At 39.8% G+C, this 27971-nt stretch overlaps 1 protein-coding gene and 1 non-coding gene across 3 annotated transcripts in view; both read left to right on the plus strand.

Moving 5' to 3' along the window:
- Positions 1-27971, plus strand: part of TMEM108 (transmembrane protein 108) — a 364746-nt gene that overhangs the window by 188446 nt on the left and 148329 nt on the right. Inside the window, exon 3 of one of the 2 annotated variants that reach the window (XM_030330246.2) lies at positions 2271-2356. In XM_030330246.2, coding sequence (XP_030186106.1) covers positions 2317-2356 — 40 coding nt within the window. In that variant the 5' untranslated portion in view covers positions 2271-2316. The remainder of the gene's footprint in view (positions 1-2270; positions 2357-27971) is intronic. The other variant, XM_030330248.1, reaches the window with a different exon arrangement.
- On the plus strand, positions 19140-19351 carry LOC115524390. Its single transcript, XR_003972092.1, has one exon. It is a non-coding gene; the product is annotated as a small nucleolar RNA U89 (small nucleolar RNA).

Here is a 27971-nt window from a genome sequence, read left to right on the forward strand (position 1 = left end):
CTGAATTGTATATTTAAAAGGCTGAATTTGGGGCACCTGGGTGGCTCAGTTGGTTAAGCAGCCGACTTTGGCTCAGGTCATGATCTCGCGGTCCGTGAGTTTGAGCCCCACATCGGGCTCTGTGCTGGCAGCTCAGAGCCTGGAGCCTGTTTCAGATTCTGTGTCTCCCTCTCTCTGATGCTCCCCCGTTCATGCTCTGTCTCTCTCTCTGTCTCAAAAATTAATAAACATTAGGGCGCCTGGGTGGCGCAGTCGGTTAAGCGTCCGACTTCAGCCAGGTCACGATCTCGCGGTCTGTGAGTTCGAGCCCCGCGTCAGGCTCTGGGCTGATGGCTCAGAGCCTGGAGCCTGTTTCCGATTCTGTGTCTCTCTCTCTCTCTCTGCCCCTCCCCCGTTCATGCTCTGTCTCTCTCTGTCCCAAAAATAAATAAACGTTGAAAAAAAAAAATTAAAAAAAAAAATTAATAAACATTAAAAAAAAACTAAAAATAAAAGGCTGAATTTAATAATACATGGATTATATCTCAACACAAACATTTTAAAGATAAATCTGTTCCACTTGGGATATTATGAGAAAATAATGCAGCATGCCAGTAGGGAATGGTTAAAGAAAGCATTAAAGAAAAAGATATTCAATGACATTTGTTAAGGATGGTGCGTCAGGCTCTATTCAGGACCTTCAGGACAAGTATAGGGAACCATGCAATGGGATATAACAGTTGGGGAGAGAGATTGGGCTCAACTCTGAACACAGCTTGGGCCAGTGGCCGTTTATAGCCAAGGATCAGGGTGGGGGTCAGTGGTTGGAAAATGACTAAGAGGAAACATCAGGGGTAAAGGGTTTTGGCTAAACTGACCTAACAAGATTCTTGCTAAAGACAGGCCAGGGTAATTATCACCTGGGGCTTGATGGATACTGAGGGTGGAGGGTTCTGGTCAAACTGAGTTAGCAGGTGTTCTTGCTGAAACTAGGTGTTATAAGTGTGCGAATGGACCTAAGAGAAGGTCCAGGAGCCTGACTAAAGGATCTTTGTCAAATGTGAACTAAAAATTTTAAAAAGACAAATGATGAATAAACATATAAAATGCAAATTAAAGCAATAAGATGAAATATTTGCTTATTTATTGGCAAAGATGGAAAGAAATTATAAATTTCCATCATTGGGTAGGTTGTAGTGTAATGGATATTCCCACTTACTGGTATGGACAAAGGGTAATTTGGCAGTATATTTCAAAAGCCTTGTGTCCTTGTGGTTCCATTTCTAGGGATTTACCTTAAAGAAATACTGTGTGCCATTTAAAATAAAGTAGTAAATAGTAACACAAGAAAATTTTTCTGCTAGGGAGAAAAATTAGAATGTATAATAGAGGCGGCTCCTGACTGGCTTAATCGGTAGAGCATGTGACTTTTGATCTGAGTGTCATGAGTTCCAGCCCCTCGTTGGATATGGAGCCTACTTAAAAACAAACTAAAGTATAATAGATAAAATGAGACAGATCGATAGAAGTGCATGTTGAAAGGCTGGAGAGATAGGTAATTTGTATTTCCTTATAGATTCTTATCTCTATTTCATTTAGCTTTATTTTCCAGATATTCTATACTGGATTATCTGTTATAACCAGAAAATAATGGAAAAGTTATTTAACATAATACAACTTAACATGTGGTAAAGCTTTTTGGGTGGTTTTGTTTGGTGAACACCATAAAAGAAATGAGATAAGAAATTTTTTGTTTTTCCTGTTTCAAAACTAGAGATTCAGGAGAAGCTAAGTGGAAATCCTCAAAAGTTCCAGTCAGATTCTCACTCTCTAATTGCCCACATGAGTTTCCTTCAGTGGTGTATAGAGTTTCAGTATTTAACCAGTCGATGAATTGGTATTTGTATAACATAGACTGTTGTAAATTAGACTCTGATGGGGCCGACTGGATGGCTCAGCTAAGTGTTGTACTTTGGCTTAGGTCATGATCTCACTGTGAGTTGGAGCCCCGTGTTGGGCTCTGTACTGGCAGCTCAAAGCCTGGAGCTTCTTCAGATTCTGTGTTTCCATCTCTCCCCAACCCCCCTCCTCCCCGCCTCCTGCTCATGCTCTGTCTCTCCCTCTGTCAAAATTAAATAAACATTAAAAAATTAAAAAAAAAATAGTTGCTGGTGTATCCTTATTCCAAGAATTTTCCTCTTCAAAGTCAGGTATTTTAAGGATGGAGTTCTTTTTGATTGACTTGAATTATGTTCCCCAGGTGTAACAATTTTCTTCTCCTGATTTCCTAGACAGAATCATGAATAAACTGGAGGACAAGCAGGACCAGATGATACCATGAAGAGAAGTTTACAGGCCCTCTATTGCCAACTGTTAAGTAAGTTGATGTCACATTTCTTTTAGAATATACCAATGTTATTGTTTGTCCAGTGCCAGAAATTTAATACATTTTCTGGAGGAAGACCAGGGTTTTCTCAATAGAAAATTTTCCCTCTGTTTGATCTAGGTAGTTAAAGTGTCAAGCATTAAGTCATTCTATTGCTTTGGGCATCTGTTGTGATGTAGATTCCATTATAATAATACTAAATTGGCATGTTAATCATAGTTTATTCAAGGATGAGTGTCAAAAACATTGTTCTTGGTTTTGTGGCAGAATAAAGGGTTCCAGTATGACCTTCTGTAGGTTCCTTATGAAGAAGGAATGTTAGGCTGTGTTTTGTGGATTTTGTCACATAGAACTTGTTACCATTCGGTGACTATACAACCTTTAGTTATGTGTGTTCTTAAATAATGAATGATTAAAATGTGATTTCTTTAGGTTTGGTGGTAGAATGAATAGCGTTTATGACTTTATGCATGTTGCTCATGTGTTTGGGGGGGGTTGTGCCACAAATCTCTAGTTGGGATTGCAATTGTTAATGAACGTAAAAACCAATACCAATACCAGTGGTGGGTTTGATGTTCAGATTTACCCACTTAAGACAATAGACATTGCCCATTTCAGTCAAATCAAAGCCATTGGGTTGGGAAAACCTGGAGTTCACTGTGTTTGTCTGGTTCTTGCTGAGGTATAAAAAAGATCTATCTTTCCTACACTGGATGGTTCCTTTTTAAATTTAGCCAAGAAAATAACATAAGGAGAGATTGAGATGCAAATCACCAGTTGGCCCTTAGAATTTATCAGTTCAGGTTATGTTGCACTTCCAGTGCAAAGCACTTTATTTACAGAAAGTATTCTGGTTAGGTTTTTTAATTAACTTATTTCTGCTACTAAATTCTAATCCCTGAAACACAGATCACATCAGCCTCTTTTCAGCTGGTGAAATGTCACCAAATTATATGGACTCTTTCATGTTCTTTTTCCATGTATTCTATAGGACTGTGGGTTTGTTGCCTTTTTTTTTTTTTAATAGTAAGCTGGCTTGTTAGAAAAAAAGGCTTTACAGATTGAAGAAGCAGTCAATCAACTAATGATTAACTCTGCCTTGATGGGAGAGGGATCATTTAAAGGTTAAAAAGGATTATACACACACACACACACAGATACACTCCCCATCAAGAAGGGAAAGCAAGCTTTGTAGGCAGAAGAAACAGGAAATGAAAAAGAGCTTAGTAGATTTGGGAGGCAGCAAAATGTTTGTTGAGTTCATCACCTATGCTGGTTGTATGCCCCAAAGTTCAAGTAATATTAAAAGGTCATGTATTATTTGAAAGGCATCAGGTAAGTATTATATGAGTCAGAGATCAAGTGTTGGATGCTAATGAGGTCCATCCTCCCAAGTAGAGCCTATATGAAAGCTGAAAGAGTTTTCCTCAAACATCTGGATAGCTGCAGAAGTCAACTTTGTCTTAACAGTTTCATTGTTTGCAGCCTTGCTTTGAAATGCAAGCAGCCCAGAGTAGGTAGTTTCCTGCTAGTTAGGAGGTAGGTGGTAGTGACCCTTAATAAACCACCCTGGTTACTAGGTAGCTGACTGTGGGAGTCCAGCTTTGTACAGAGCTGGGAGGGTGGAGCACTCGGGCACTGGTCAATTAGTCTCACTTCAGAGAATGGTTTTCACAAGTTCATGGAGATGAGGGGTTGTTATTTATAGCATTTTTTTTTCCTCAAGAGAATTGGATATTTTGTAAAACCTTAGCTAAAACTCTGACACAATTCACACTCAATAGCTCGTATGTGTCATGGGTTAGCCAATTATTAAATTACGCCTGGATTAAAGTTATCCACAAACAGTATATTTTTTTCAGTGTCTAAAACAGACTTGAGAACTAGAGTTCTCTAAATATAGACTTACCATGTTACTTTATGTAATTCAGCAAATTGATGTTTTTAATTTGGGGCGGAACCTGGTAGAGTGTTCTGGTTATATTTTGTTCCGTAACAAACCAGCCCAGAACTTTGTAGCTAGAAACAACAACAGTCACATATATTGCTCATGAACCTGCAATTTGGGCAGCGGTTGGCGGAGACTCCATAGTGTCTAGGATCTGGGCTGGAGGTTGGACAGCCTGGGGCCTGCCAACATCTTTTTACCCTGAGGCCTTTTTACATGACTAAGTGGGGGCTTCATGTGAGGCAGCATAGTGGCCTCATGGTAGTCAGACTTCTTGTATTGCAAATCATGACTGTGAGGCCAGGGCAAAACCTACAAGGCCTGTTATGAATTGGCTTGGAAACCTAAGAGTAATACTTCAGTCACACTGTTTTGGCCAAAGGAATCACTTAGACCAACCCTTATTCAAGGGAAGAGTTATTGAACGCCAGCTCTCAAAGGGAAGATTAGTTAAGAATTTGTAATCCTCCTTAGTCTACTACAGAGAGTATTTGTTTAAAAAAAAAAAAAAAGCAACTACTTACTAATGGACATGAGTGAGTTCATGAGTCATCTTTATCATCAAAGAAGCCACTCCCTCTTGAGTGCCTACTGTATTCACAGACATCTGCCTATTAGTTTATATCATGTCATTCATTCCAGAGGCAAATGCTTCAAGATAAAGAAGTGTTAACCGATGAGTAAGTTAAGGACTGTCCCAGGGTGACCAAGTAGTGAGTGATGGAGTTGGAATTCACATCCAAGTCTCTCTGATCTCTTTGTTCACACCTGGTTTTTCATCCTGCCTGTGTGTCTCCACCACATACAGGAAAAATCAGTAGTGTGACCTCTGTGCTGTCCATATGGCTGGTTAGAGGTGTTCTGACCCGTCGTTGGTAAAGTTTGCATCCTATTAATGATGACAGGTGAAGCTTTAAGAAAAAAATCCAGGCTTGGGGCGCCTGGGTGGCTCAGTCTGTTAAGCGTCTGACTTCGGCTCATGTCATGATCTTGCTGTTCAGAGTTTGAGCCCCACGTCAGGCTCTGTGCTGACAGCTTAGAGCCTGGAGCCTGTTTCAGATTCTATGTCTCTCTCCCTCTCTCTCAATCTCTCTCTGCCCCTCCCCCGCTCATGCTGTTTGTCTATCTCTCAAAAATAAACAAACATTAAAAAAAAATCCAGGCTCTCTCTGGATCATTGCATCACAATCAGTAGTCATTGGGGCTTATGTGTGTCTGATAGGGGCTAAGAGATGCAGTCTTTGGCAGACTGTGAAATTGAGATTTTAATATTTTACTTGTATTACAACTGACTGTGTCTAATTTGTTTTATTTTTTGAGCTCTATTCCACAGTGCAGCATTGAGTGTTTCATCCTGCCAGTTTTAGCTCTTTGGTAAGGTTTAGCACATTTTATATGATACTTTGAAACAACTGAAATCTTGAGGGTGAGGGTGGTGGTGAGAACCTTCACAGTTATGTAAAAATCAAGTGCTGCATTCATTTTTCTTTTTTACACCATAAAGTAAGTATGAAGCTAATGCTAAGAATACCTGAGTTTTTGAGTGGCAGACCTGGGTTCAGATCCTCACCCTACCACTTGGTAGGTGGCTTATGTTAGGGAAATTACTTTACCTCCATGTACCTCATGTAAAATGGGATATGACCACCCATACATAAGATGGTATTGAGTGAGATAACACAGCACATAGAAGACCTACAGTAAATGTCAGTTTTCTTACCAGGTCTTCTGTCTCCAAGAGAGAGGTACAACCTAACCAGGATCTCTACTGTAACATTTACATGGGACTTTTTGATTCACCAAACATTTTCACAGAATTTGATCCTCAGGATATCTATTAAGGCAAGAGGGACATTAATTATCATTAGTCACATTCTACAGAGGAAAGAGTTGACATAATCAAGACTGCTTTTCCCAAGCCATATCACAATTTTATATTAAAAAAAAAAGAATAATGGAAAGTAAGGAACATCATCAAAAACCTTTAAGAACATGACACTGCTGGGGAGGCACTGAGTCCTGAGTTAGCAGATTTGATCTTTGCCTAAGTGCTAGATACTTTGCTACTTGGTTAACAATACCAAGATAATTATTATGAGCTTATGAAAGTAAGTTTTTACATACCAATATCTATTCAAATTAAAGTTGTTCGGGTAGAGTCAAAGAGTGGTTATATTTAGTAAGTTAAGTGTTGCTCTATAATCAGGCATTTGTATTTCTTGAATCACATTCTGTATTATTATTGATATATCTTGCTTGCTGTTGAATGTCTTGCATATACTGAATTAACTGAAGTTGACTCATGTGTTTTGTCTTCATGGTTTGTTTCTCCTGATAAGTGAGAGGAAATTTTTCCCTAAGATTGAGGAGTGAGAGTTGATATAAATCATAAGTTTAGGTCAGTTTAGATCCAAACAAGTATTGAGTCCAGAAACGTAGGCTCTTCTAGATTTAACAAGCAGTCATAAACATACTGCAGTATGGACACATATGAAATGAAAGATGTTCATCTCCTCCACTGCCATTGAAGGTGTCTTCCCTTGCCTTTTACTGCTTGTTCATAATATCCACAGACAGTAACAGTGTGGCAACCATGGTTAAGGGTTTGGATTCTGGATTAAGACTGCTTGGGTTCAAATCCTGGCTTACCACAAATTCTTTTCCAAATGATTTTTACCCCTTCCCATACAAAACATACCAGTTGAGCATGCCTTCACTGCCAGTAGCTGTTGGGCTATCTGTCTACCACTCCTTGCAAATCTGTCACTCTTGAGGCTACTAAAGATTCTGCTCTTGTTGAAATAAAACAGCATGTCCTATTTAGTAGCTAAGAGCAATTTATTAGCCTGCATTTCTCTCATGCTACCACCAGTGGCTATAATAATGGTAATAACACATTTGGTATTCATTCAGCCTTATGGAAATGGATACATCTGTTTCATCAAAACTGCGATTCAGTATTTCAGGCTAGATTATTCTGATTGGCTTTCATCAATGTTTCTCAAACTTGGCTTGAAACTGGAATCACCTGGAAAGCTTTCAACAATCCCCTTGCTCAACCCTACCCTATATCAATTAAATCAGAATCTTTGGGGGACGGAGTGGAAAGTGTGGCAACTGGACATCAGATGATTCTAATACACAATCAGAGCTGAGAATCACTGGCTTACAGCAATGGTTTTAAATTTAGTCATGCAACATCATCACCTGAAGACTTGTTTATACACAGATTGCTGGGCCACACTCCCAGAGCTTCTGATTCAGTAGATGTGGGGTAGGGACAGTAATTCGTGCTTCTAAGTTTCTAGTGATGCTGAAACTTTGGTCCAGGGATCACACTTTGAAAATCACTGTCTTAGACTTAAGAAAGGCTATCCTGGGGCAACAGGAAGCTTTCAGCTTTCATGTATCACTTGAGCTGCCTAGTGGTGAAATGGATCTTGGAACAAAAGCAGGGTGAGTTAGAAATGAAAAGGAAGGGAGAGATGTCAGGGCAGGAACTAGCAGAATCACAGTGTTGTAGAAATAGGAAATATTAGAATTTGAAGTTTCATGTTACTCTTCATTGTACACTGGAAGTTGGTTTTTACTCTCAACAATGCCAAAGGCACAAAGAGTGGACTAGGTAGGATTATATATAAAGCAAAGGGAAAACACAAGAATGGCCCTGGGGCCCATTTCGGAACTCGATTTTATAAGACTATTTCTTCCTCAAATCATGCTGGATAATTCTTTTGCAAATCACAAATTTGAGGTTGGATTTTTTTGTTGTTGTTATGAAAAGTCTTGCAAATGTTCTCTAGAGAAAACTGGTTTCTTTCGTTCTGAAGAAAAATTCATTCACAGAGAAAAATTGAGGAAGTTAACACTTTCAAATGTGACATTAACCCAGGAAGTTAGGCATCCTTAATATGTTCTGCATCCTTAAATGTGTTATATTGATTTAATGTCTTTTACATTTTAAGTTGTGATTTTTAAATTTGCATAAGTCAACAAACTCTTTTATGCAGATTAAACAAACCTTAATAAGACCTTCTCATTGTAACCAATTCTAGTGAAGACTGAGGAATAAAATATTTTAAAGAAACAATTTTATGACTTTTGAGTACTTTCTATTACATGGTTGGCAGGAATGTAGATGAGGGAAGTCATGCTCACGCTTAGGAGAACTGTTGACACTCAAATTTAAATGTTAACTCTTCATGAGTAAATTCAGTTTTCTATATGAAAGTACTTTTGCTAAAACATATGGTGGGAGAGAGCACAGAATTTGGATTTAAAGGATATACTTTGAACTCTCACTTCTCTTACTAATTATGGGACTTTGCAAACACTTAACCTTCCAGAGCCACTTTATTTTCCTTAACTACAATACATGGATAATGAGTATTATAATATCCTTGATGATTATTGTGAAAGCTAAATGAGAAGGGTATAAAAACATTTCATAAATTGCAAAATGCCTTCTAAATATGAGTTGCCATATTAATACTGTCCGTAAATAACTTGTTTCTTTTGTTGTTATACTGTGCTGTTGTTTAGCAAATCCTGTTTAAAATTTTTAAAAAAGAAATGTGAAAGACAGTCTAGCATGTCCTCACCCAGATTCCAACTAAGTTAGAGCTCTCTTGAGTGCACATAAACCTCATTAGTGGGGGATTTTAACAAGGGTTTCTAGCTGATCAGGAATTGGCAAAATTTTGGAAGATTGTTCTGAATAAGGCAAGGTTGAACAGAATTATTTAAAGTTTATTTATTTATTTTGAGAGAAAGAGCAAGCCAGAGAGGGGCAAAGAGAGGGAGAGAGAATCCTAAACAGGCTCCATGCTATATCAGCACAAAGCCTGATGCAGGGCTCGATCCCACAAACCATGGGATCATGACCTCAGCTGAAATCAAGAGTCAGATGCTCAACCAACTAAGCCACCCAGGCACCCTTTGAACAGAATTTTTTAAACGAAGAAAAAGGATTTTTTTCAACACCTTCGTGTTGGCTTTGTAATAAACCTAATCTGAAAGTTTTCTGAAATGTGTAACCATTGCCTTTACAAATGTGATGGACCCTGGAGACTCTTAGGCTAGGGTCCAAGAAGTTCCCAAAACCTAAAACACACTGCCCTTGCAGTGTTGTCTTTCATACCTCCCTCTCCTGTTTACCCCTACCCTTTCCCTTCCTTTTTTGGGGGGTTTCCATCACCAGGCTAGGCTCTCTCTTCTCTTCGCTCTTCTCCGTCAGAAGTTTTTGAGCCTTTCTTCTCAAGAAAGGCTTTATCTGCTGCAGGCGTCCTAATAGCTTCTCACAAAGTGAGTTCCTTGCCTTTGCTCTGACTCCACCACAGTATCCACAGTATCACTCATGGTACCCTGTGAGCTGTGGTCAGTCTCACTACTCACTTGTTTCCTGAGCATCTTCAATTTCCCCATCTATGAAAGTATGACTGCCATAACAAGTTACTACCAACTTGGTAGCTTAAAACAACAGAATTTTTTCCTCTCACAGTTCTGGATGCCAGGAGTTAGAAATCAAGGTGTCAGCAGGGCTGCACTTCCTACAAAGGCTCCGAGGGAGAACCTTTCCTTGACTCTTCCATTCTAGTGGCTCTAAGATGTTCTTTGTTTGTGACTGTATCACGCCAGACTCTGCCTTTGTCCTCACATGGCCTTCCCTTCTTCCTTGTGTCTCATAAAAGGGCATTTGTCATTGGATTTTGGGTCCAACTGGATAATCCAGCATAATCTCTTCTCAAGATCCCTGAGTTAATTACATGTGCAATGACCCTTTTTGCCAAATAAGGTCACATTCACAGGTCTCAGAGTTAGGATGTAGGAATAAACTTTTTTTTTTTAATTTAAATTTCAGTTAACATACACTGCAATATTGGTTTCAGGAATAGAATTCAGTGATTCATCACTTACATACAGCACCCAGTGCTCATCACAAGTACCCTCTTTAGCACCCAGCACCCATCTAGCCCATCTCATACCCACCTACCTCCGTCAACCCAGCCTTTTCTCTATCAAGACTCTCGTGTCATTTGTTTCCCTTTCTTCGCTTCCCCCCCACCCCACTTCCCATAATTTTACCTGTTTTGTTTCTTAAATTCTACATATGATTGAAAGCATGTGGTATTTGCCTTTGTCTGATTGACTTATTTTGTTTAGTATAATACTCTCTAGCTCCATCCATGTCATTGCAAATGGCAAGATTTCATTTTTTTTATGTCTGAGTAATATTTCATTGTGTATATATACCACTTCTTCCTTATTCATTCATCAGTCAGTGGACACTTGGGCTGTTTCCATAATGTGGCTAGCGTAGATAATACTACTTAAAATTTTTTTCCTAATATTTATTTTTGAGGGAGAGAAGGAGACAGAATATGAGCAGGGGAGGGGCAGAGAGAGAGGGAGACACAGAACCCAAAGCAGGCTTCAGGCTCCAAGTTGTCAGCAGTCAGCACAGAACCCGATGAAGGGCTTAAACCCACAAACTGCAAGATCATGACCTGAGCTGAAGTTGGGCACTTAACTGACTGAGCCACCCAGGCGCCCCTGTAGATAATACTTGTATAAACATCAGGGTGCATGTATACTTTTGAATGAGTATTTTTGTATTCTTTGGGTAAATATCCTAGTAGTGTGATGCTGGATCGTAGGGTAGTTCTATTTTTAACTTTTTGAGGAATCTTCATACTCTTTTCCACAGTAACTGCACCAGTTTGCATTCCCACCAACAGTGTGAGAGAGTTCCCCTTTCTCTGCATCCTCGCCAACATGTGTTGTTTCCTGAGTTATTAATTTTAGCCATTCTGACAGGTATAAGGTGGTATCTCATTGTGGTTTTGATCTGTATTTCCCCGATGATGAATAATATTGAGCATCTTTTCATGTGTCTGTTTGCCATCTGGATGTCTGCTTTGGAAAAGTTCATGTCTTCTGCCCATTTCTTCACTGGATTATTTGTTTTTTGCATGTTGAGTTTGATATGTTCTTTATAGATTTTGGATACTAACCCTTTATCGGATATGTCATTTGCAAATATCTTCTCCCATTCTGTAGGCTGACTTTTAGTTTTATTGATTGTTTCCTTCACTGTGCAGAAGCTTTTTATCTTGATGAAGTCCCAGTAGTTCATGTTTGCTTTCATTTCCCTTACCTTTGGTGACATGTCTAGTAAGAAATTGCTCTGACCAAGGTGAAAGAAGTTGCTGCCTGTGATCTCCTCTAAGATTTTGATGGTTTCCTGTCTCACATTTAGGTCTTTAATCCATTTTGAATTCATTTTTCTGTATAGTGTAAGAAAATGATCCAGTTTTATTCTTCTGCATGTCACTGTCCAGTTTTCCCAACACCTTTTGTTGAAGACATTGTCTTTTTCTTATTGGATATTCTCTCCTGCTTTGTCAAAGATTAGCGGACCATATAGTTCTGGGTCCATGTCTGGGTTTTCTATTCTGTTCGATTGGTGTATGTGTCTGTTTTTGTGGCAATACAATACTGTCTGGATGACTACAACTTTGTAATATAGCTTAAAATCTGAAATCGTGGTGCCTCCAGTTTTATTTTTCTAAGGATTGCTTCGGCCATTCAGGGTCTTTTGCGGTACCATACAAATTTTAAGATTGTTCTATCTCTGTGAAAAATGCTGGCAGTATTTTGATGCGGACTGTATTAAATGTATAGATTGCTTTTGGTAGTATAGACATTTTAACAATGTTTGTTCTTCTAATCCATGAGCATGGAAGGCTTTTCCATGTCTTTGTATCTTTTTCTGTTTCTTTCACAAGGGTTTCTGTAGTTTTCAGCACACAGATCTTTTACCTCTTTAGTTAGGTTTATTCCTAGGTATCTTATTATTTTTGGTGCAGTTGTAAATGAGATTGATTCCTTGATTTCTTTTTCTGCTGCTTCATTACTGGTGTATAGCAATGCAACAGATTTCTACACACTGATCTTATATTCTGTGATTTTGCTGAATTCATGTGTTCTAGTAATTTTTGGGTGGAGTCTTTCGGGTCTTGTATGCAGAGGATCATGTGATCTGCAAATAGTGAAAGTTTGACTTCTTCCTTGCTAATTTGGTTACCTTTTATTTCTTTGTGTTGTCTGATTGCTGAGGCTAAGACTTCCAGTACCATGTTAAATAGTAATGGTGAGAGTGGACATTCTTATTTTTTTCCTTACCATAGGGGAAAGGCTCTCAGTTTTTCCCCATTGGGGATGATATTAGCTGGGGCTCTTTTTTATATGGCCTTTATGATGTTGAGATATATTCCATGTATTCCTACTTTGTCAAGGGTTTTTATCAAGAATGGATGCTATATTTTGTCAAATGCTTTTTCTGCATCTATTGACAAGATCGGACGGTTCTTATCCTTTCTTTTAGTAATGTGGTCTATCACATTGATTGATTTGCAAATATTGAACCAGCCCTGCAGCCCAGGAATAAATTCCACTTGATCATGATGAATAATTCTTTTAATGTACTGTTGAATTCGATTTGCCAGTATTTTATTGAGAATTTTTGCATCTGTGTGCAGCAGGGATATCAGCCTATAATTCTCCTCTTTCAAAAAATTTTTGTAACGTTTATATATTTTTGAGACAGAGCGCACGAGCAGAGCAGGGGCAGAAAGAGACAGACACACAGAATTCTAAGCAGGCTCCAGGCTCTGAGCTGTCAGCACCAGAGCCTGACATAGGGGTCAAACTAATGAGCCGTGAGATCATGACCTGAGCCAAAGTTGGATACTTAACCAACTAGCCACCCAGGTGCCCCTATAATTCTCCTTTTTAATGAGGTCTTTGTCTGATTTTGGAATCAAGGTAATGCTGACCTCATAGAATGAGTTTGGAAGTTTTCCTTCCATTTCTATTTTTTGGAACAATTTGAGAAGACTAGGTATTAACTCTTCTTTAAATGTCTGGTAGAATTCCCCTGGAAAGCCATCTGACCCAAGACTCTTGTTTGTTGGGAGATTTTTGATTACTGATTCAGTTTCTTTGCTGATTATGGGTCTGTTCAAATTTTCTATTTCTTTCTGTTCCAGTTTTGGTAGCTTGTATGTTTATATGAATCTGTCCATTTCTTCTGTATTGCCCAATGTGTTAGCATATAATTTCATAGTAGTCTCTAATGATTGTTTGTATTTCTGTGGTGTTGGTTGTGATCTCTCATCTCTCCTTTGTAATTTTATCTATTTGAGACCTTTCTCTTTTCTTCTTGATAAGTTTGGTTAGGGGTTTATCAATTTTGTTAATTTTCTCAAAGAACCAGTTTCTAGTTTCATTGATTTGTTCTACAAGATTTGTTGTGTTGTTGTTATTTCTTTATCATTTATTTCTGCTCTAACTTCATTAGTTCCCTTTCTCTGCTAGATTTAGGCTTTATATGCTGTTTCTTTTCTAGCTCCTTTAGGTATGAAGTCAGGTTGTGTATTTGGGACCTTTCTTGCTTCTTGAAATAGGCCTGAATTGTAATATACTTCTCTCTTAGGACTGCTTTTGCTGCATCCCAAAGGGTTTGGACTGTCTTATTTTCATTTTCATTTGCTTCCATGTAGTGTTTTAATTCTTCTTTAATTTCCTGGTTAACCTATTCATTCTTTAGTAGGATATTCTTTAACCTCCATGTATTTGAGGACGTTTTAAATTTTTTTCTTGTGGTTAACTTCAAGTTTGATAGGGTTGTGATCTGAAAATATGCATGGTATGATCTTGATCTTTTTGCACTTGTTGAGGGCTGATTTGTGACCCCAGTATGTGATCTCTTCTGGAGAATATTCCATGTGCACTTGAGAATGCATATTCTGCTGCTTTAGGATGAAATGTTCTGAATATATCTGTTAAGTACATCTGGTATAATAGGTCATTCAACGCCATTGTTTCCTTGTTGATTTTCTGCTAAATGATCTGTCCATTGTTGTAAGTGGGGTGTTCATGTCCCCTACTATTATGGTATTATTATTGACGAGTTTCTTTATGTTTGTGATTGATTTATATATTTGGGTTTCTCTATGTTGGGGGCATAAATATTTACAATTGTTAGATCTTCTTGATGGATAGACCCCCATTAAGTATGATATAATGCCCTTCCTCATCTCTTGTTACAGTCTTTGTTTTAAAATCTAGTTTGTTTGGGGCACTTGGAGAGCACAGTTGGTTAAGTGTCTGACTTCAGTTCAAGTCATGATCTCGGGTTTTGTGAGTTCAGGCCCTGCATTGGGCTCTGTGCTGACAGCTTGGAGCCTGGAACCTGCTTTGGATCCTGTTTCTCCCTCTCTGTATGTTTCTCTCTCTCTCTCTCACACTCTCTGTCTCTATCAAAAATAAATAACCATTAAAAAATGTTTTTAATAAGTAAAAAAATAAAATCTAGTTTGTCTGATATAAGTATGGCTATTCTAGCTTTCTTTTGCCATCTGTTAGCATGATAAATGGTTCTCCATCTCCTCACTTTCTACAATTTTTTTAAATGTTTAGTTATTTTTGGGAGGAAAGGAGGGACAGAGAGGGAGGAAGACACAGATCCAAAGCAGGCTCCAGGCTCTGAGCTCTCAGCAGAGCCCGACATGGGGCTCAAACCCACGTGGGACTTGAACCTATGAGATCATGACCTGAGCTGAAATTGGACACTCAGCTGACTGAGCCACCCGAGCGCCCCTCCATCTCTTCACTTTCAACCTTCAGGTGTGTTTAGGTCTAAAATGAGTCTCTTGTAGGCAGCAAATAGATGGATCTTGTGTTGTTGTTGTTTTTTATCCTGATTTTGATTGGAACATTTAGTCCATTTACATTCAGAGTGGTTATTGAAAGGTATGAATTTAGTACCATTGTGTTACCTGTAGAGTTGGTATTTCTGGTGATGCTCTCTCGTTCTTTCTTGTCTTTGGTCTTCTGGTCTTTTTTCTCCACTCAAAGAGTCACCATTAAAATTTCTTGCAGGGCTCACTTAGTAGTCATAAACTCCTTTAGTTTTTATTTGTCTGGGAAACTCTTTATCTATGCTCCTATTCTGATTAACAGCCTTGCTGGATAGAGTATTCTTGGCTGCCTATTTTTCCCATTCAGCATGTTGAATATATCCTGCCACTCCCCTTGGTCTGCCAAGTTTCTGTAAACAGATTTGCCATGAAACTGATCTGTCTTCCCTTGTAGGTTGATGACTTTTCTTCCCTTGCTGCTTTCAGGATTCTTTCCTTGTCTCTGTAATTTGTGAATTTGACTATGATATGTCTTGGTGATGGCCAGTTTTTGTTGAATTTAATGTGCGTTCTCTCTGCTTCTTGGATTTTGACGTCTGTCCACTTCTCCAGATTAGGGAAGTTTTCAGCTATAATTTGCTCATATAAACCTTCTGCCCCTTTCTCTCTTCATATTCTGGGACTCCTATCATATCAGTGTTACTACATTTTAATAAATCGTTGGCTTCTGTAAGTCTGCCTTCATGATCCCTGATCTTTGTTTCCCTCTCCTTTTCAGCTTTAATATTTTCCATAATTTTATTTTTATTTTCTATGTTGCTAATTTGCTCCTCTACCTCATCCATCCTTGTTTTTATGCCTTCCGTTTGGGTTTACATCTCAGTTATAGCATTTTTAATTCCAGCATGACTAGATTTTAGTTCTTGTATCTCTTTGGAAAGAGATTCTCAAGCCCAGCTAGTATCCTTATAATTGTTTTAAATTCTAGTTCAGACATCTTACTTCTATCTGAATTGATTAAACCCTTTGCCATCATTTCTTCCTGTTTTTTTTTGAAGTGAATTCCTCTATCTTATGATTTTGGAGGAGGAAAATACCATAATAATAGAATGAAATATAAGTTTTAAATTTTAAAAAAAATAAAATAAAGGAAGCTATATCTTAGGTGTGTTTTAGTCTGCTTGTTAAGAGAAGCTTGATAGAAAAAAGAAAAGAACAGAAAAAAATTAAAAATTAGAAAAATTAAATATAATAAAATAAAAATTTTGCTCTTTCTGTATCAAAGAAAACAATTAAAACAGAAAAAAACTGATCAAGCAAAAAAAAAATAAAAAATAAAACCCAAATGAAGCTAGATCTGCTTTCCCCTAGAACTGAAACTATGCAACAGTCTATTGTACAGTAGACTAAGCGCATGGAAAGGATTTTTGCTGGTGTTTTGGGGGAGGGGGCTGGTGCTCTGATTCTTAGGTCAACTTGCCCTAATGGAGATGTGCCTGGAGGGTACAGGGAGTAGAGCTGCCTCCTCCACTTGTTGGCACTATTGAGCTCACTGGGGTGCATCCATGTTGGGCTAATACTGAAAATGGCTTCATCCTCCTCTCTAGTCTCTAGAGCGTGATGTTTGCACCCTCACAGACATGCGGTGAATAACCCTTCCTGTGTCTGCCCCTTCCATCAGCTCCTTGCCTTCCCCCTGCCTATCTGAGCTGTCTGCCTACCAGGCGGCACCTCCCTCCATCCAGAGTTTTATCTCAGGCATGGCTGTATTTCAAAACCCCACACTTCAGAGACCCCAGCAGCTCAGACCCGCAGTGATCCTCTAGTGATCCCGACATTGACTGGTGCAGGCTTATCTTAGGAAACAGTCATGTGACTGCACAGTAGCAGCAGCTTAGAGTTTATGGTAAATCACAACACACAAGCAGCACCAGGGTTTGCTGCCCTCAGCCAGAGTCTTTGTTCCCATATGGGGAATGTGGCAGCTTGATGGCACCTGCTGGGTCTTTTGCCTGTGGAGAGGCTGTATCACCTCTACCAAATGCACTCCAAGAAGGGGAAGTGCTTCTCCCCTTGCAACCAAGGGGATCCTTAGATCCTGCTGCCCACTCCCGGGGCTACATCCTGCTTCCTCACCAGAGCACCACCAGGCACAGACCTCTGAAACTTCAGACTCTGCTCCACTGTTTATAAAAACTGGTGATATTGAAACCCTCTCCTTTTTCCCCTATCAGTGGTTTGGGGAACCATTTTCTTGTGCAGTCCCCTGGGCATTTTTACTCTTTCCATCTAGCTGCTTTCAGGAGAGGGCTTCTTGCACAAACCCAATGGGCTGCCCACTCTCCTACCCTGCCCCCCGGTCTTTCTGCTCTCCACACAAAGGGCTCTCTTCCCTCTGCAGCACCAAGGCTCTTCTCTCCCCCAGTTCACCTCTCTGCACTATGTACCTCCTGTGTTCTCTCCCTCAAATTATGCAGATTGTTCTGTTAGTCCTCAGATCAATTTCCTAGGTATTCAAAATGGTTTGATGTTGATCTAGCTGTGTTTGAGGGATGAGACAAGCCCAGGGTCCCCTTACTACTCTGCCATCTTAACTACTAGTGTCATAACTTGAGAGACCATCATTCAACTGACTATAACATAATATTCCTGTACTTTATAGAGTCATTAATATAAGTACAGTGCCCAGTTCAAAACAGGTACTCAGTAGGGAGTGGTTGTGGGTCCAAGAGTGAGTAGGGTGTGAGGAAATGAACTACTGAGTTTGGTACAGCTTTTTTAATAAAAGTTTTACCATAAAGTAAGGGCAAGAGAAGACAGTAGTTGGTAGTAGACAAAAGGCTGAGTGTTTAAAAAAAAAAAAAAAAAAAAGAGTGGTTTGGGCTGGTATAAAAGCTCCCAGGAAGGTTTTACTATAGGGCTGTGAGCTTCAGAGGACATGAGGTGCACACTGATGGTGAGCCCTCAAGGCAGGAACAGATCCAGATGTGATTCCCATGTCTATATGTAACTGGTGCCCAGGGTATGTTTCTAACCTTGCCAGTGAATGCTAGTGCTGGGTACATAATTGTGCCATGTCTGATGAGAAGAAGCAAGAATGAGATTCCTGTGTCCTCTCATCAGTGAGTCTGTTTAACAGTGAGTATAATGATTTCCCTGAGATGTTCTCTCAAAGTCAAACAACTGTCTCCCCACAGGACAGAGCTCAGGCTATGTGCAAGCTGCTGTGAGGTCTGCTAATTATAAGAGGGCATAGGAGAGAGCACAAGAGCCCTTTGAGATTAAAAAAAAATGTAGTTTACTTTGAAATTCCTTGGTTAGATGAAGAAATGAGAATGTGCCCACTTTCCCCTAAAGGCAGAGAAGCAAGGGTTCAGGAGTTACCTAGATAAAAGACCATGCCCTGAGTACCTGCTAGGTCATCCCTAGCATCCCAGGTTACAACAAGGAGATGAATAAAAAGGGGAGAGTTGGAAGCTCCAAAGTGGGGCACTTAATAAGGGTGGTAATTTATTAAGATTCCAACTCTGGCCTGCAGGTCATTATGAGACATGAACAGCCCCCCAGGGTTAGGGAGTGCCAGCTTGAAAGGAAGCTTGAGTAGCTGGGCAGCTTTCTTGTCTGAATACATGGGGTCACATCTAAGCAGCTTACCATGGCATAGGAGAAGTCCTGAAGGTGGAAAATAAGGCTCAGAAAAATGCAGTCATATTATTTCTTTGATACCTTATTGTTATTTTGACCTGTGGTAAATCCAGAATAATTGAGCTAAAAAATAAAACCTAATTCTTAAATAGCTTAGCTCTAGAAATTCAATCAGGGGAAAAATGTCCCACATTTCACTGTTGGTCTCATATTGTCAAGACTCATTTCTCTTTTGGTGAGTGTCACGGGTCGGGCTCCCTGGAAGACCTTAAGCCCTTAGATAAAGAGTCTTTGAGCCCTTAGACAAGCAACGTGTTAGGAAGCAGTTCCCAGGAAACCTACAGGAGCATGGGAAGTCGGCATGAAAAGGAAAAGAGGCCTAGCAAGGATACGATATCAAGCAAAGCCCCACAGAGGCCAACATGAGGTTAGTTTCTCTTGTGAGCTCTGGTAAGAGTGCAGATCACACCCCATCATGAGGGACAGAGATACAACATTGTATTCCTGGATCTGTGGGTCCTTGGATGTGCCAGGCACTGGTTTAAGCAGTTTAAATTAGTGACTTAGCTGGCCTTGCCTCCATTTCTGCTGCTGCATCAGGTTTCTGGCAGTTGCCTGCAGGGGGGCCCACAGGTGGGGACCAGTGTGGGACTAGGCATGAACTATGTGAGCACAACCTTGAATCTGACACCCAAGAGAAGGGCTGGAATAGTAAGGATGGAGCCAGGGATTGAAACTGGGTGTTATGTAAACCCTTAACACCAACCTTCTCACCTTGGAGAAGTCCTGAACAAGAACCCTGGCTATATCAAACTGCCATGATCCAGGCATCCTAGAACATCTCCAAGATGATTGCCACATCACAGAACCATATCTTTTTCACTGTTGACAACCTTGTGCTGAACCTACAGGATGAAAGTTTTACCTGGGCAATGACAGTCTCATCAAGGGTGAGAAATGAGAGCCTGGTCACCAGGAACTCCATGCCCAGAGAAGAAGTGGATCTGTTTCTCCCCTGATTTTTGAAGAGCAGTTTGGGGTCCAGCACACCCCCATCCTGCCTCCAGTATCATGTGATGGTCTCTTCTGCATCTGTCCTCCCAAACCTTTTTGGATGAAAAAGCCTGACCAATTTTCAGTGGAATGATTTTGCTCCTTCCTGTGTTGGTCAGAGGTGCTGGGACAGTGTGATTTCTGAGTGATTTCCTACAGTGTTGATTCTTCCCTCTAGGTTGGGAGGCAGTAACCACCATCTCAGGAATTCTCAATAAATTTTTATTACTTAAAAAAAAAATTGGAAGGATGCCTAGGTGGCTAAGTTGGTTAAGCATCCAACTCTTGATTTCAGCTCAGGTCATGATTTCGTGGTGTTGAGATCAAGGCCCACATTGGGCTCTGTGCCGAGCATGGAGCCTGCTTAAGATTATTTTTCTCCCTCTCTCTTGCCCCTCACACACACGCTGTCTAAGAAAAAAAAATTATTACATTTAATACATTTAACACATGCAAAGCATTTGGAACAGTGCCGTAAATGTTGGGTTATTATTATTCTTACCACCATCACCATCCCTTCCCCTACCCCTCCCATTTCTCTGGACTTAAAGTAAAACCTCATTTCTCTTTCATTCCTAGGATTTTGTTTTCATTTTCATGCTTCATATTACAAACTATTGTATCTCCCTCCTGTCCCCTATTAGTCCCTCTCCTAAATCTCATTCATTGAGAATCAGTCTGTATGTTCTAAGAGCTGGAGGTGACCAATGAAAGGCTGATTGTGAAGCCATCCATCATGCAGCCCCTTCGTTACAGGTGTCCTTGAAATTCCCCCTGATGTGGTCTCATAGGCTTCTCTTGTGCATTATTAAATTGTGATGATAAATGAGTATGACCAGGTATGTTATTCTTTCCCTGGAGATGTGACTCTTGTAGATGTGGTCTCCTTGGAAATGTTTTCCCATAGGCAAATCTTTGGCAGAGTCATTGCCAATCTAAGAATCCAGATTTCCCAGTCAGTGGGTACTTGAAAAATACAAAGTTCTGAAAGCTAGGAAATTATAGACTTCTGAGGGAGTTATAGTATAATTATAAAGGAAGGAGGGCAGTCTCTGTGCAGGATATCTAATTGTTCTTATGAGGAAGCTGGTTCACATTTTAGAGGAAAACATTCTTGTGTGTATACCAGGGAATTTAGGAGTTTACCTTTGATACTGTATGAGAATGAGTTGGCTAAATATCAAATGATTTTCTTTTTCTTTAAAATAAAAAAAAAAAACAGAATGGTGAGTGGAAGAGGAAGGGAGGCATCAGATAAGCAGTTGCTAAATCCTGAAAGGGATTAGAGGTCAGGATATTTACATTTGCTCCCTTTCTTTCATTTTCCAGGACAGGATTTTTATTGTTTAGAATATATGGAAAAATCATATGCTTTCAGAATTGAAAGCAAGTTCCTTTACTAATTGCCACTCCATTTCACAGATGAAGAAACTGATGCTATCCTAAGAGGATAACTGTCCAAGATCTAAACCTATTTGATGTGAGGGTAGAGACTTTAACATGGCTCCACATACTCCTGGTGCAGTGTTTATTGTAGGATCTCCTTTCCTGCCACCTTTCACACTTGTATTCCAGTCACACTCATTTTCTTTTCCTTCCTCAAGTATTCCAACTTACTCCTTGCTTGGGGCCTTTGGCCATTCTCCCTCACCTGTCATGACTGGCTCCCTGCTGCTCAGACTTCTTCCCAACAGCTTTCTCACCACCTGGCTCTCTCCATCACATTGCTCTAGTTTAAGTTCTGCATAGCAGTTGGCTATGAGAGAGTTGGCTGATGGAGTTTTTTGCACTTTATCTTTATTGTTTATATCTCCATTTGGAATGTCTGCTAAGAGCCATCATGCTATATTTCCAGCACAGAACAGTGCCCAGCAAATGGAAGACCTCCAACAAACATTGTATTAAAATAGAGTGAACTGGACAGAAGTCAGGAGCAATGGATAGGTTTCTTTGGTGGTTTCTTGGTCAAGTGAGACGTCATGTAGAGAGAAGTGAAATTGTGGTCTAGATTAGCACTGTTCTGTAGACATAGAACACAAGCCACAATTTTAGACTTTCTAGTGACTATATTGGGAAAAAAATGAAATTGTGGAATTAATCTTAATGATGTACTTTATTTAACCCAATATATCCAAAACATTTTCATTTCAACATATAAAAAATTATTAGTAAAGTATTTGCTTTCTTTTTTTTTTTTTCATACCCGGTCTTTGAAACCCTGCATATAATTTGTACTTAACAACACATCTCAATGTTGACACTGCATTTTGTCAGAAGTACTTGATTTGCATTTATATTTCATAAAATTTACACTTGAAAAATGAGATTCACATTCTTAAAATTTTTATAATAACTGAATTAGTTGTTCATTTTTACATTTAAATTAGTGAAAATAGAATAAAAATTTAAAATTCACTTCCTCAGTCATACTAGCAACATTTCGAGTGCTCAATGCCACAAATGCAAGTGGCTGCACAGATCTCTATTGGTTGCACCAGACTACTGATTTTGAAGTCGCTTAGCCCTTCCTGTCCCGCATCAGCCGTATGGTATAGAGCCTGGTATGTGGGGCAGAGCACTAGGGCCTTGTGCCAGGATAGATGACTGCCTCTAGCCCACCAGTTTCTTGGCCATCATGTTAAGAAATAGGATTTGCTGGGGCGCCTGGGTGGCTCAGTTGGTTAAGCATCCGACTTCGGCTCAGGTCATGATCTCACAGTCTGTGAGTTTGAGCCCCGCGTCTGGCTCTGTGTCAACAGCTCAGAGCCTGGAGCCTGCTTCAGATTCTGTGTCTCGCTCTGTCTCTGACCCTCCCCTGCTCATGCTCTGTCACTCTCTGTCTCAAAAATAAATAAAACATTTTTTTTTTCAACGTTTATTTATTTTTGGGACAGAGAGAGACAGAGCATGAACGGGGGAGGGGCAGAGAGAGAGGGAGACACAGAATCGGAAACAGGCTCCAGGCTCCGAGCCGTCAGCCCAGAGCCTGATGCGGGGCTCGAACTCACAGACTGCAAGATCGTGACCTGGCTGAAGTCGGACGCTTAACCGACTGCGCCACCCAGGCGCCCCTATAAATAAATAAAACATTTAAAAAAGAAAAAAAGAAAAAGAAATAGGACTTGCTGTATCCTTTTAAGACCTTGAAAGTAAAGTTGCTTTATTCTGATTTGTTCCAGAAGGGCAAAATCAGAGAATTCTCCCAGTGCCCACAGAAAACACATAGTCCAGGGCTGAGCACAGCACAGTACACACATGTGCACATCTTTCGAGGCATCAGACTCACAGAGCTTCTCAGGGCTTAGAAAACACAAAGAGAATCACAGACAGCAGAGGGTCTGACTCCAGAGCAGCCCTGCTCAGATGACTGACGTTGAGTGAGCTGCATGTTGTACATGTGCCCCATAGAGGCACTGAAAGTTTATCTGTATGGGAAGACTTTTTTTTCTCATTCTCTGCAACTACCACTCCTTAGAATAGTGTTTTGAGATCCCTACCCCTTCTATGTGCCATCTCATTCTGACTTCTGCTGCAATCTTAGCCTGGCAGCACTGCATCTCCCTTAGTTACCAGGAAGCTTAATGATGCAGGGGGCAGAGATGTTATTTCTCCCAGTTTTCCTACACTTGTCCAGGAGGCCTGGGTATTGTGCTGTGAGCTGATTCTAACAGCAACCCTAAAGGAAATTACTTTGTGGTGTGTGGATCCCTTGGGAGAAGAACAAGGGTCAGCATTATACACTGAAACATTGGATGTCACAGGCTTTGGTCATGGCTCTAAGTTAATTATCAAGTGACAGTGTTTCTCTTCTAAGAACATTAGCAGAGTAACTCTAATTGAGATATCCAGGGTGTAGAATCCCAGATAGCCAGGGTACCTGATGAGTAGACAAAAGCTAAAGTTTGCCATGGAAAAAACAGTCTAAAATCCTCACAGTTTGTAGGTAGCAATCTTCCCAAGTGAACAAGCTATCAGGAATGGAATCCTTAGGATACTTACCTACTTAAATTCCCTCTGTACAACCCCTGGATGGCACTAGACAATCTGGTACCCTTCTGTTTTCATTTTCTTTCAAGTCACTTTTTTTTTTTAATGTTCATTATTTTTCAGAGAGAGAGACAGAGAAACAAAGACCATGCAGGGAAGGGGCAGAGAGAGAGGGAGGCACAGAATCAGAAGCAGGCTCCAGGCTCTGAGCTGTCAGCACAGAGCCTGATGCAGGGCTTGCACTCACAGACCACGAGATTATGACCTGAGCCATAGTTGGCCGCTCAACCAACTGAGCCACCCAGGAGCCCCTCAAGTCACTTTTATAAAGAACCTACTGTGTGCTGGGAATTATACTAAGCATAGGGAATGAAAGGACATGAACCCCTCTGTCCAAGAGTTCCCAGGCTAGTAGAGAGAGAGGCTTCACACAGAAATTAGAGTATAAATGTGATTAATGTGATCCTTTATCATTCAGAGTGTCTGCTACATGTATGGCTCTGTGGAAAACTCTGGGAATACAGAGATATGAGACATAATCTCTGCTCACCAGAAGCTTATAGTATAATCAAGAAAAGTACAGAAGATGTAAAGAAGATAGTGTGGTATAAGATATACTAAAATGTCACAGGTCAAGCCATGTTCTTAAATCCAGATTAACTAGTAATAAAGCTGACTTTTGATACAACTTCTGACTCCTCTATATATGTTTTAATTGGTTCCAAACATGGAGACAGGCAATGATTAGTCCCCGTAACCAGCACCACAATCCAAGGAGATGATGACAACCAGCCTTTTGTACTTCATAAAGTGTTTCTCATCCCAAATGACTTTTGTCATATGGGCAACCCTGTTGATAGGCATCACTTTTGTCATCATGTTGCCATTAAGGAAATGGAAACCCAAAGAAGCCAAATGTGCTCAAGATCCCACAAGGAACTTGGACCCAAGTCTACTTACTCCAAGTTCAATATCTTTCTCAGAATGTCACAGCCTCCCATAGTTTACCTAAGTCACAGTTCTTGCAGTGGGAAACTGTGAGATCCACTGAGGATAGTTGTTTCATCTGATTGTGTGTTTTTTCTTCTTGGAGTTTTTCAACTTCAGTCAGTGAACTCCTTCAGCCTTTCCCTTGCAGTATATCTCATTTTGTTTTAGCAGCTCTGGTGTTTGGTCTTTTTGTCCACCACCATCCATTTCCGGGTCTGCTTAAAGAAATAAACAGTAGCAGGATAGAGGTATTGGCTCCCAAGTCAGATATTGGCTGGATGAAATTGGGGTACAGAAATGTTGCAACCCTTTGAGGCAATGGGCCATTCCTTTTATAAGCCTATGAATCTGTAGTTCATTTAGCCTCATTATTTCTTAGTTAACAAGCTCTGGTTGTGCCATCCTTATGGCTTTATTTTTAGAAGTCTTAGATTATTATAGCAACTGTGAAAAAGGATGGGAAACGAAATCTGGCTCCCAGTATACATCCTGCTTATTTCTTGAATTAAATTTGCCTTCATCGAGCCCTCAGAAGATGTTACACCCAGCCCTGCTATTGATTGAAAGCTGCTACCGTCACACGGTTGTTGATGGGGCTGTCAGGTGATAGAGATGTTTCAGGATACTGCCAGTCCTCCTCCTCATCCAGTTGTTTGTTTTTGGTACCAGCTGGATGTGGGAGGGTAGAGGTGGAAAAGACCAGGTAGGAAGCATGGAAAATTGTGACATTTCCTTGCCAAGTGAAACCTTAACAATTTGTGTTGAATCTGATGTTCTAGTCATGGCACTTATGCCTTGTTCAAGCTAATATGACAAGAGAAAGAGATCGTAATGGGACAACCCCACTGTACATCAAAGAGTGGCAATGATCTCAGGAAGTAAATAAAGATGGAGAACTATTGGGCTGCATCAGAGTAGCAAAAGGGCAGGGATGTTTCTCTCACACTATGGTTGATTATAGAAAAGCTCTGAGGGAATTGTAGAGGAAAAGCTAGAGTACTGAGCATGAAAGATGTGAACTTAGGTTTTACTGCTGCTTCCTGGGTCCTACAGCAACCATTTCTCCCCACATGCCCTGCTGCTGTCTCTGAGGGCCTTGCCTGCTATCTTCTCCCCTGCCCTCACCTTGGACTTCTGCCTTTGTTTCTCTACCTGGCACTCCAGTTTCCTTGGACATTAGAACCCTGCCATAAATCGATCTCAGGATTGCCTACTAAGCTCCTGTCCACATTTTCCCCTAGGGAACTGAATTCTGTTTCCCATAAATCCTCAGCCTTGAGGGCCTTTCCTCAACAGACTGTTCACCCACAGCTGTGACAGGAAAGCCAACTTGGCCTTGAGTCTTGGGTACTGGTTAAACTCCACACTTGATCTCTCATCACCTATCCAGACTAAGGCAGATATTACACATCCCTGTTGGACTTCCCAGGTTGTCAACAGCAACATTTACTATAGCTAGTTACTTGTCTCCACCTCCTCCTCCTGCCTGGTGTTGGCTCTTCTTTCACATCCTCACAGGCTCATTGCTGAGGGGCTACCATGCCTATTGCCAAGCTCATCCAACATAGCTCATTTTCCTTCAGTATTTATGGTATTTCAAAAGAAAAAAATGCAAGATGTGGTCATGGGACTGGTGAAGAAATCCGTTTTGCTTTTTATTTTGTTTCCTCAGAAGGAGGATATGACCCAGTGAAGGAGTCCAGAATGGAAGCGATAAAGAGTATTTTGAATAAGTTTAGCGTCCGAGAGTAATAAAGAATTAAGAATGCAGATAAAGGAATACAAGGAATTATTAGAAAAGGGATCATAGTTGAGTCTAGAATTATTATGAAAAAAATTCAAGGAGATAAGGTTGGTAGAAGGTCATGGAAGGAGATGAGAAAGAGGAGAAAAATAGGAAACAGAAAATGAGAGTTGAGAAGATGAAGGATTCTTTAAGTGACCCCTAATTCTGTAATTAGAGATCATAATGACGTGAGCAGTTTTATTTCCTATTCAGTACAATTTCCATAGAGAGTAAAAGCCCCCACAATCCCAGCATATAGGAATCTGAAAAGTCTAGTGGTTTGGCATTTGATGATTTGATATATCTTCTAAAATCCTGTTTTTCAACCACTGAGGCCATGTGCTAACTGTACAAGTAGACATTTTGGTTGAATTTTGGCAGAGGATTTGGGGCAGTGAGTGTATCAGAGACCAAAGATGTCTTAAGAAATGGAAGAGGAAGAAAAGTGAATCAAATGGCCGCCAGACCACTGGTTGAATAACAAAGTTTGTTAAATTTGCTGAATCTGAAAGTCAAAACACTATGGTACAATGGATCTGTCCAATAATATTGAATTTTATATATATATATATATATATATATATATATATATGATAATATATTTATATCCTATTGTATATATTATATCATATATCATAATATATATTATTTATATCATATCATATCATATCATATCATACAGAGAGAGAGAGAGAGAGAAGCAGGGTCAAGGGTGCAGCCAGACCTTAGTGATGAGTTTTCAAGTTCATCAGGGACTCCTACAATAATGACATCAACTATTGAGTCTTAGTTGTTGCCATGGTTACTTAGATGCCACCAGGATAACCCTGATCATATTTATCCCATAACTGATGACATTTCAGAGGTGTGTTCCTTTGATTTGAAACCCAACTATAGGAAATACCCTCATTTTAAATTAAGTTTTATAGTGAAAAATTTTCTTCACACTAAGGAATAAAGAACTTTAAAATTATTTGAATAATATGGTAATTTCAGTAATTATGTGTACAGTAGAACACATTTTAATAAGAAAATTTTAGTTTATGAAAAATATAATAGTTACATGTATTTTTCCAGGTTTATTGAGATATAATTGAAATATACCATTGTGTGAGTTTAAGGTGTACAGTGTGTTGATTTCACACATTTATATATTGCAAAATAATTACCACCATAGTGTTAACTAACACCTGCATCAAATCATATAACATTATTTTTTGTTGTGAGAATATTTAATATCTACTTACTCTCTGCAACTTTCAAGTATGTAATACAATATTGTTAACTATATTCACCATGCTGTACATCAGATCTCAGGAACTTATTCATCTTAGAACTGGAAGTTTGTACTCTTTGACCAACATCTCCCCATTTCCCCCACCCTACCCCATACCCTTGGTAACCATCATTCTAATCTGTTCTATGAATTCAGCTTTTTTAGATTCTGCATATAAGTGAAATCATACAGTATTTATCTTTCTCTGACTTACTTCA

This window comes from Lynx canadensis, chromosome C2 (genome assembly GCF_007474595.2).
Source record: "Lynx canadensis isolate LIC74 chromosome C2, mLynCan4.pri.v2, whole genome shotgun sequence".
NCBI classification, from domain to species: domain Eukaryota; kingdom Metazoa; phylum Chordata; class Mammalia; order Carnivora; family Felidae; genus Lynx; species Lynx canadensis.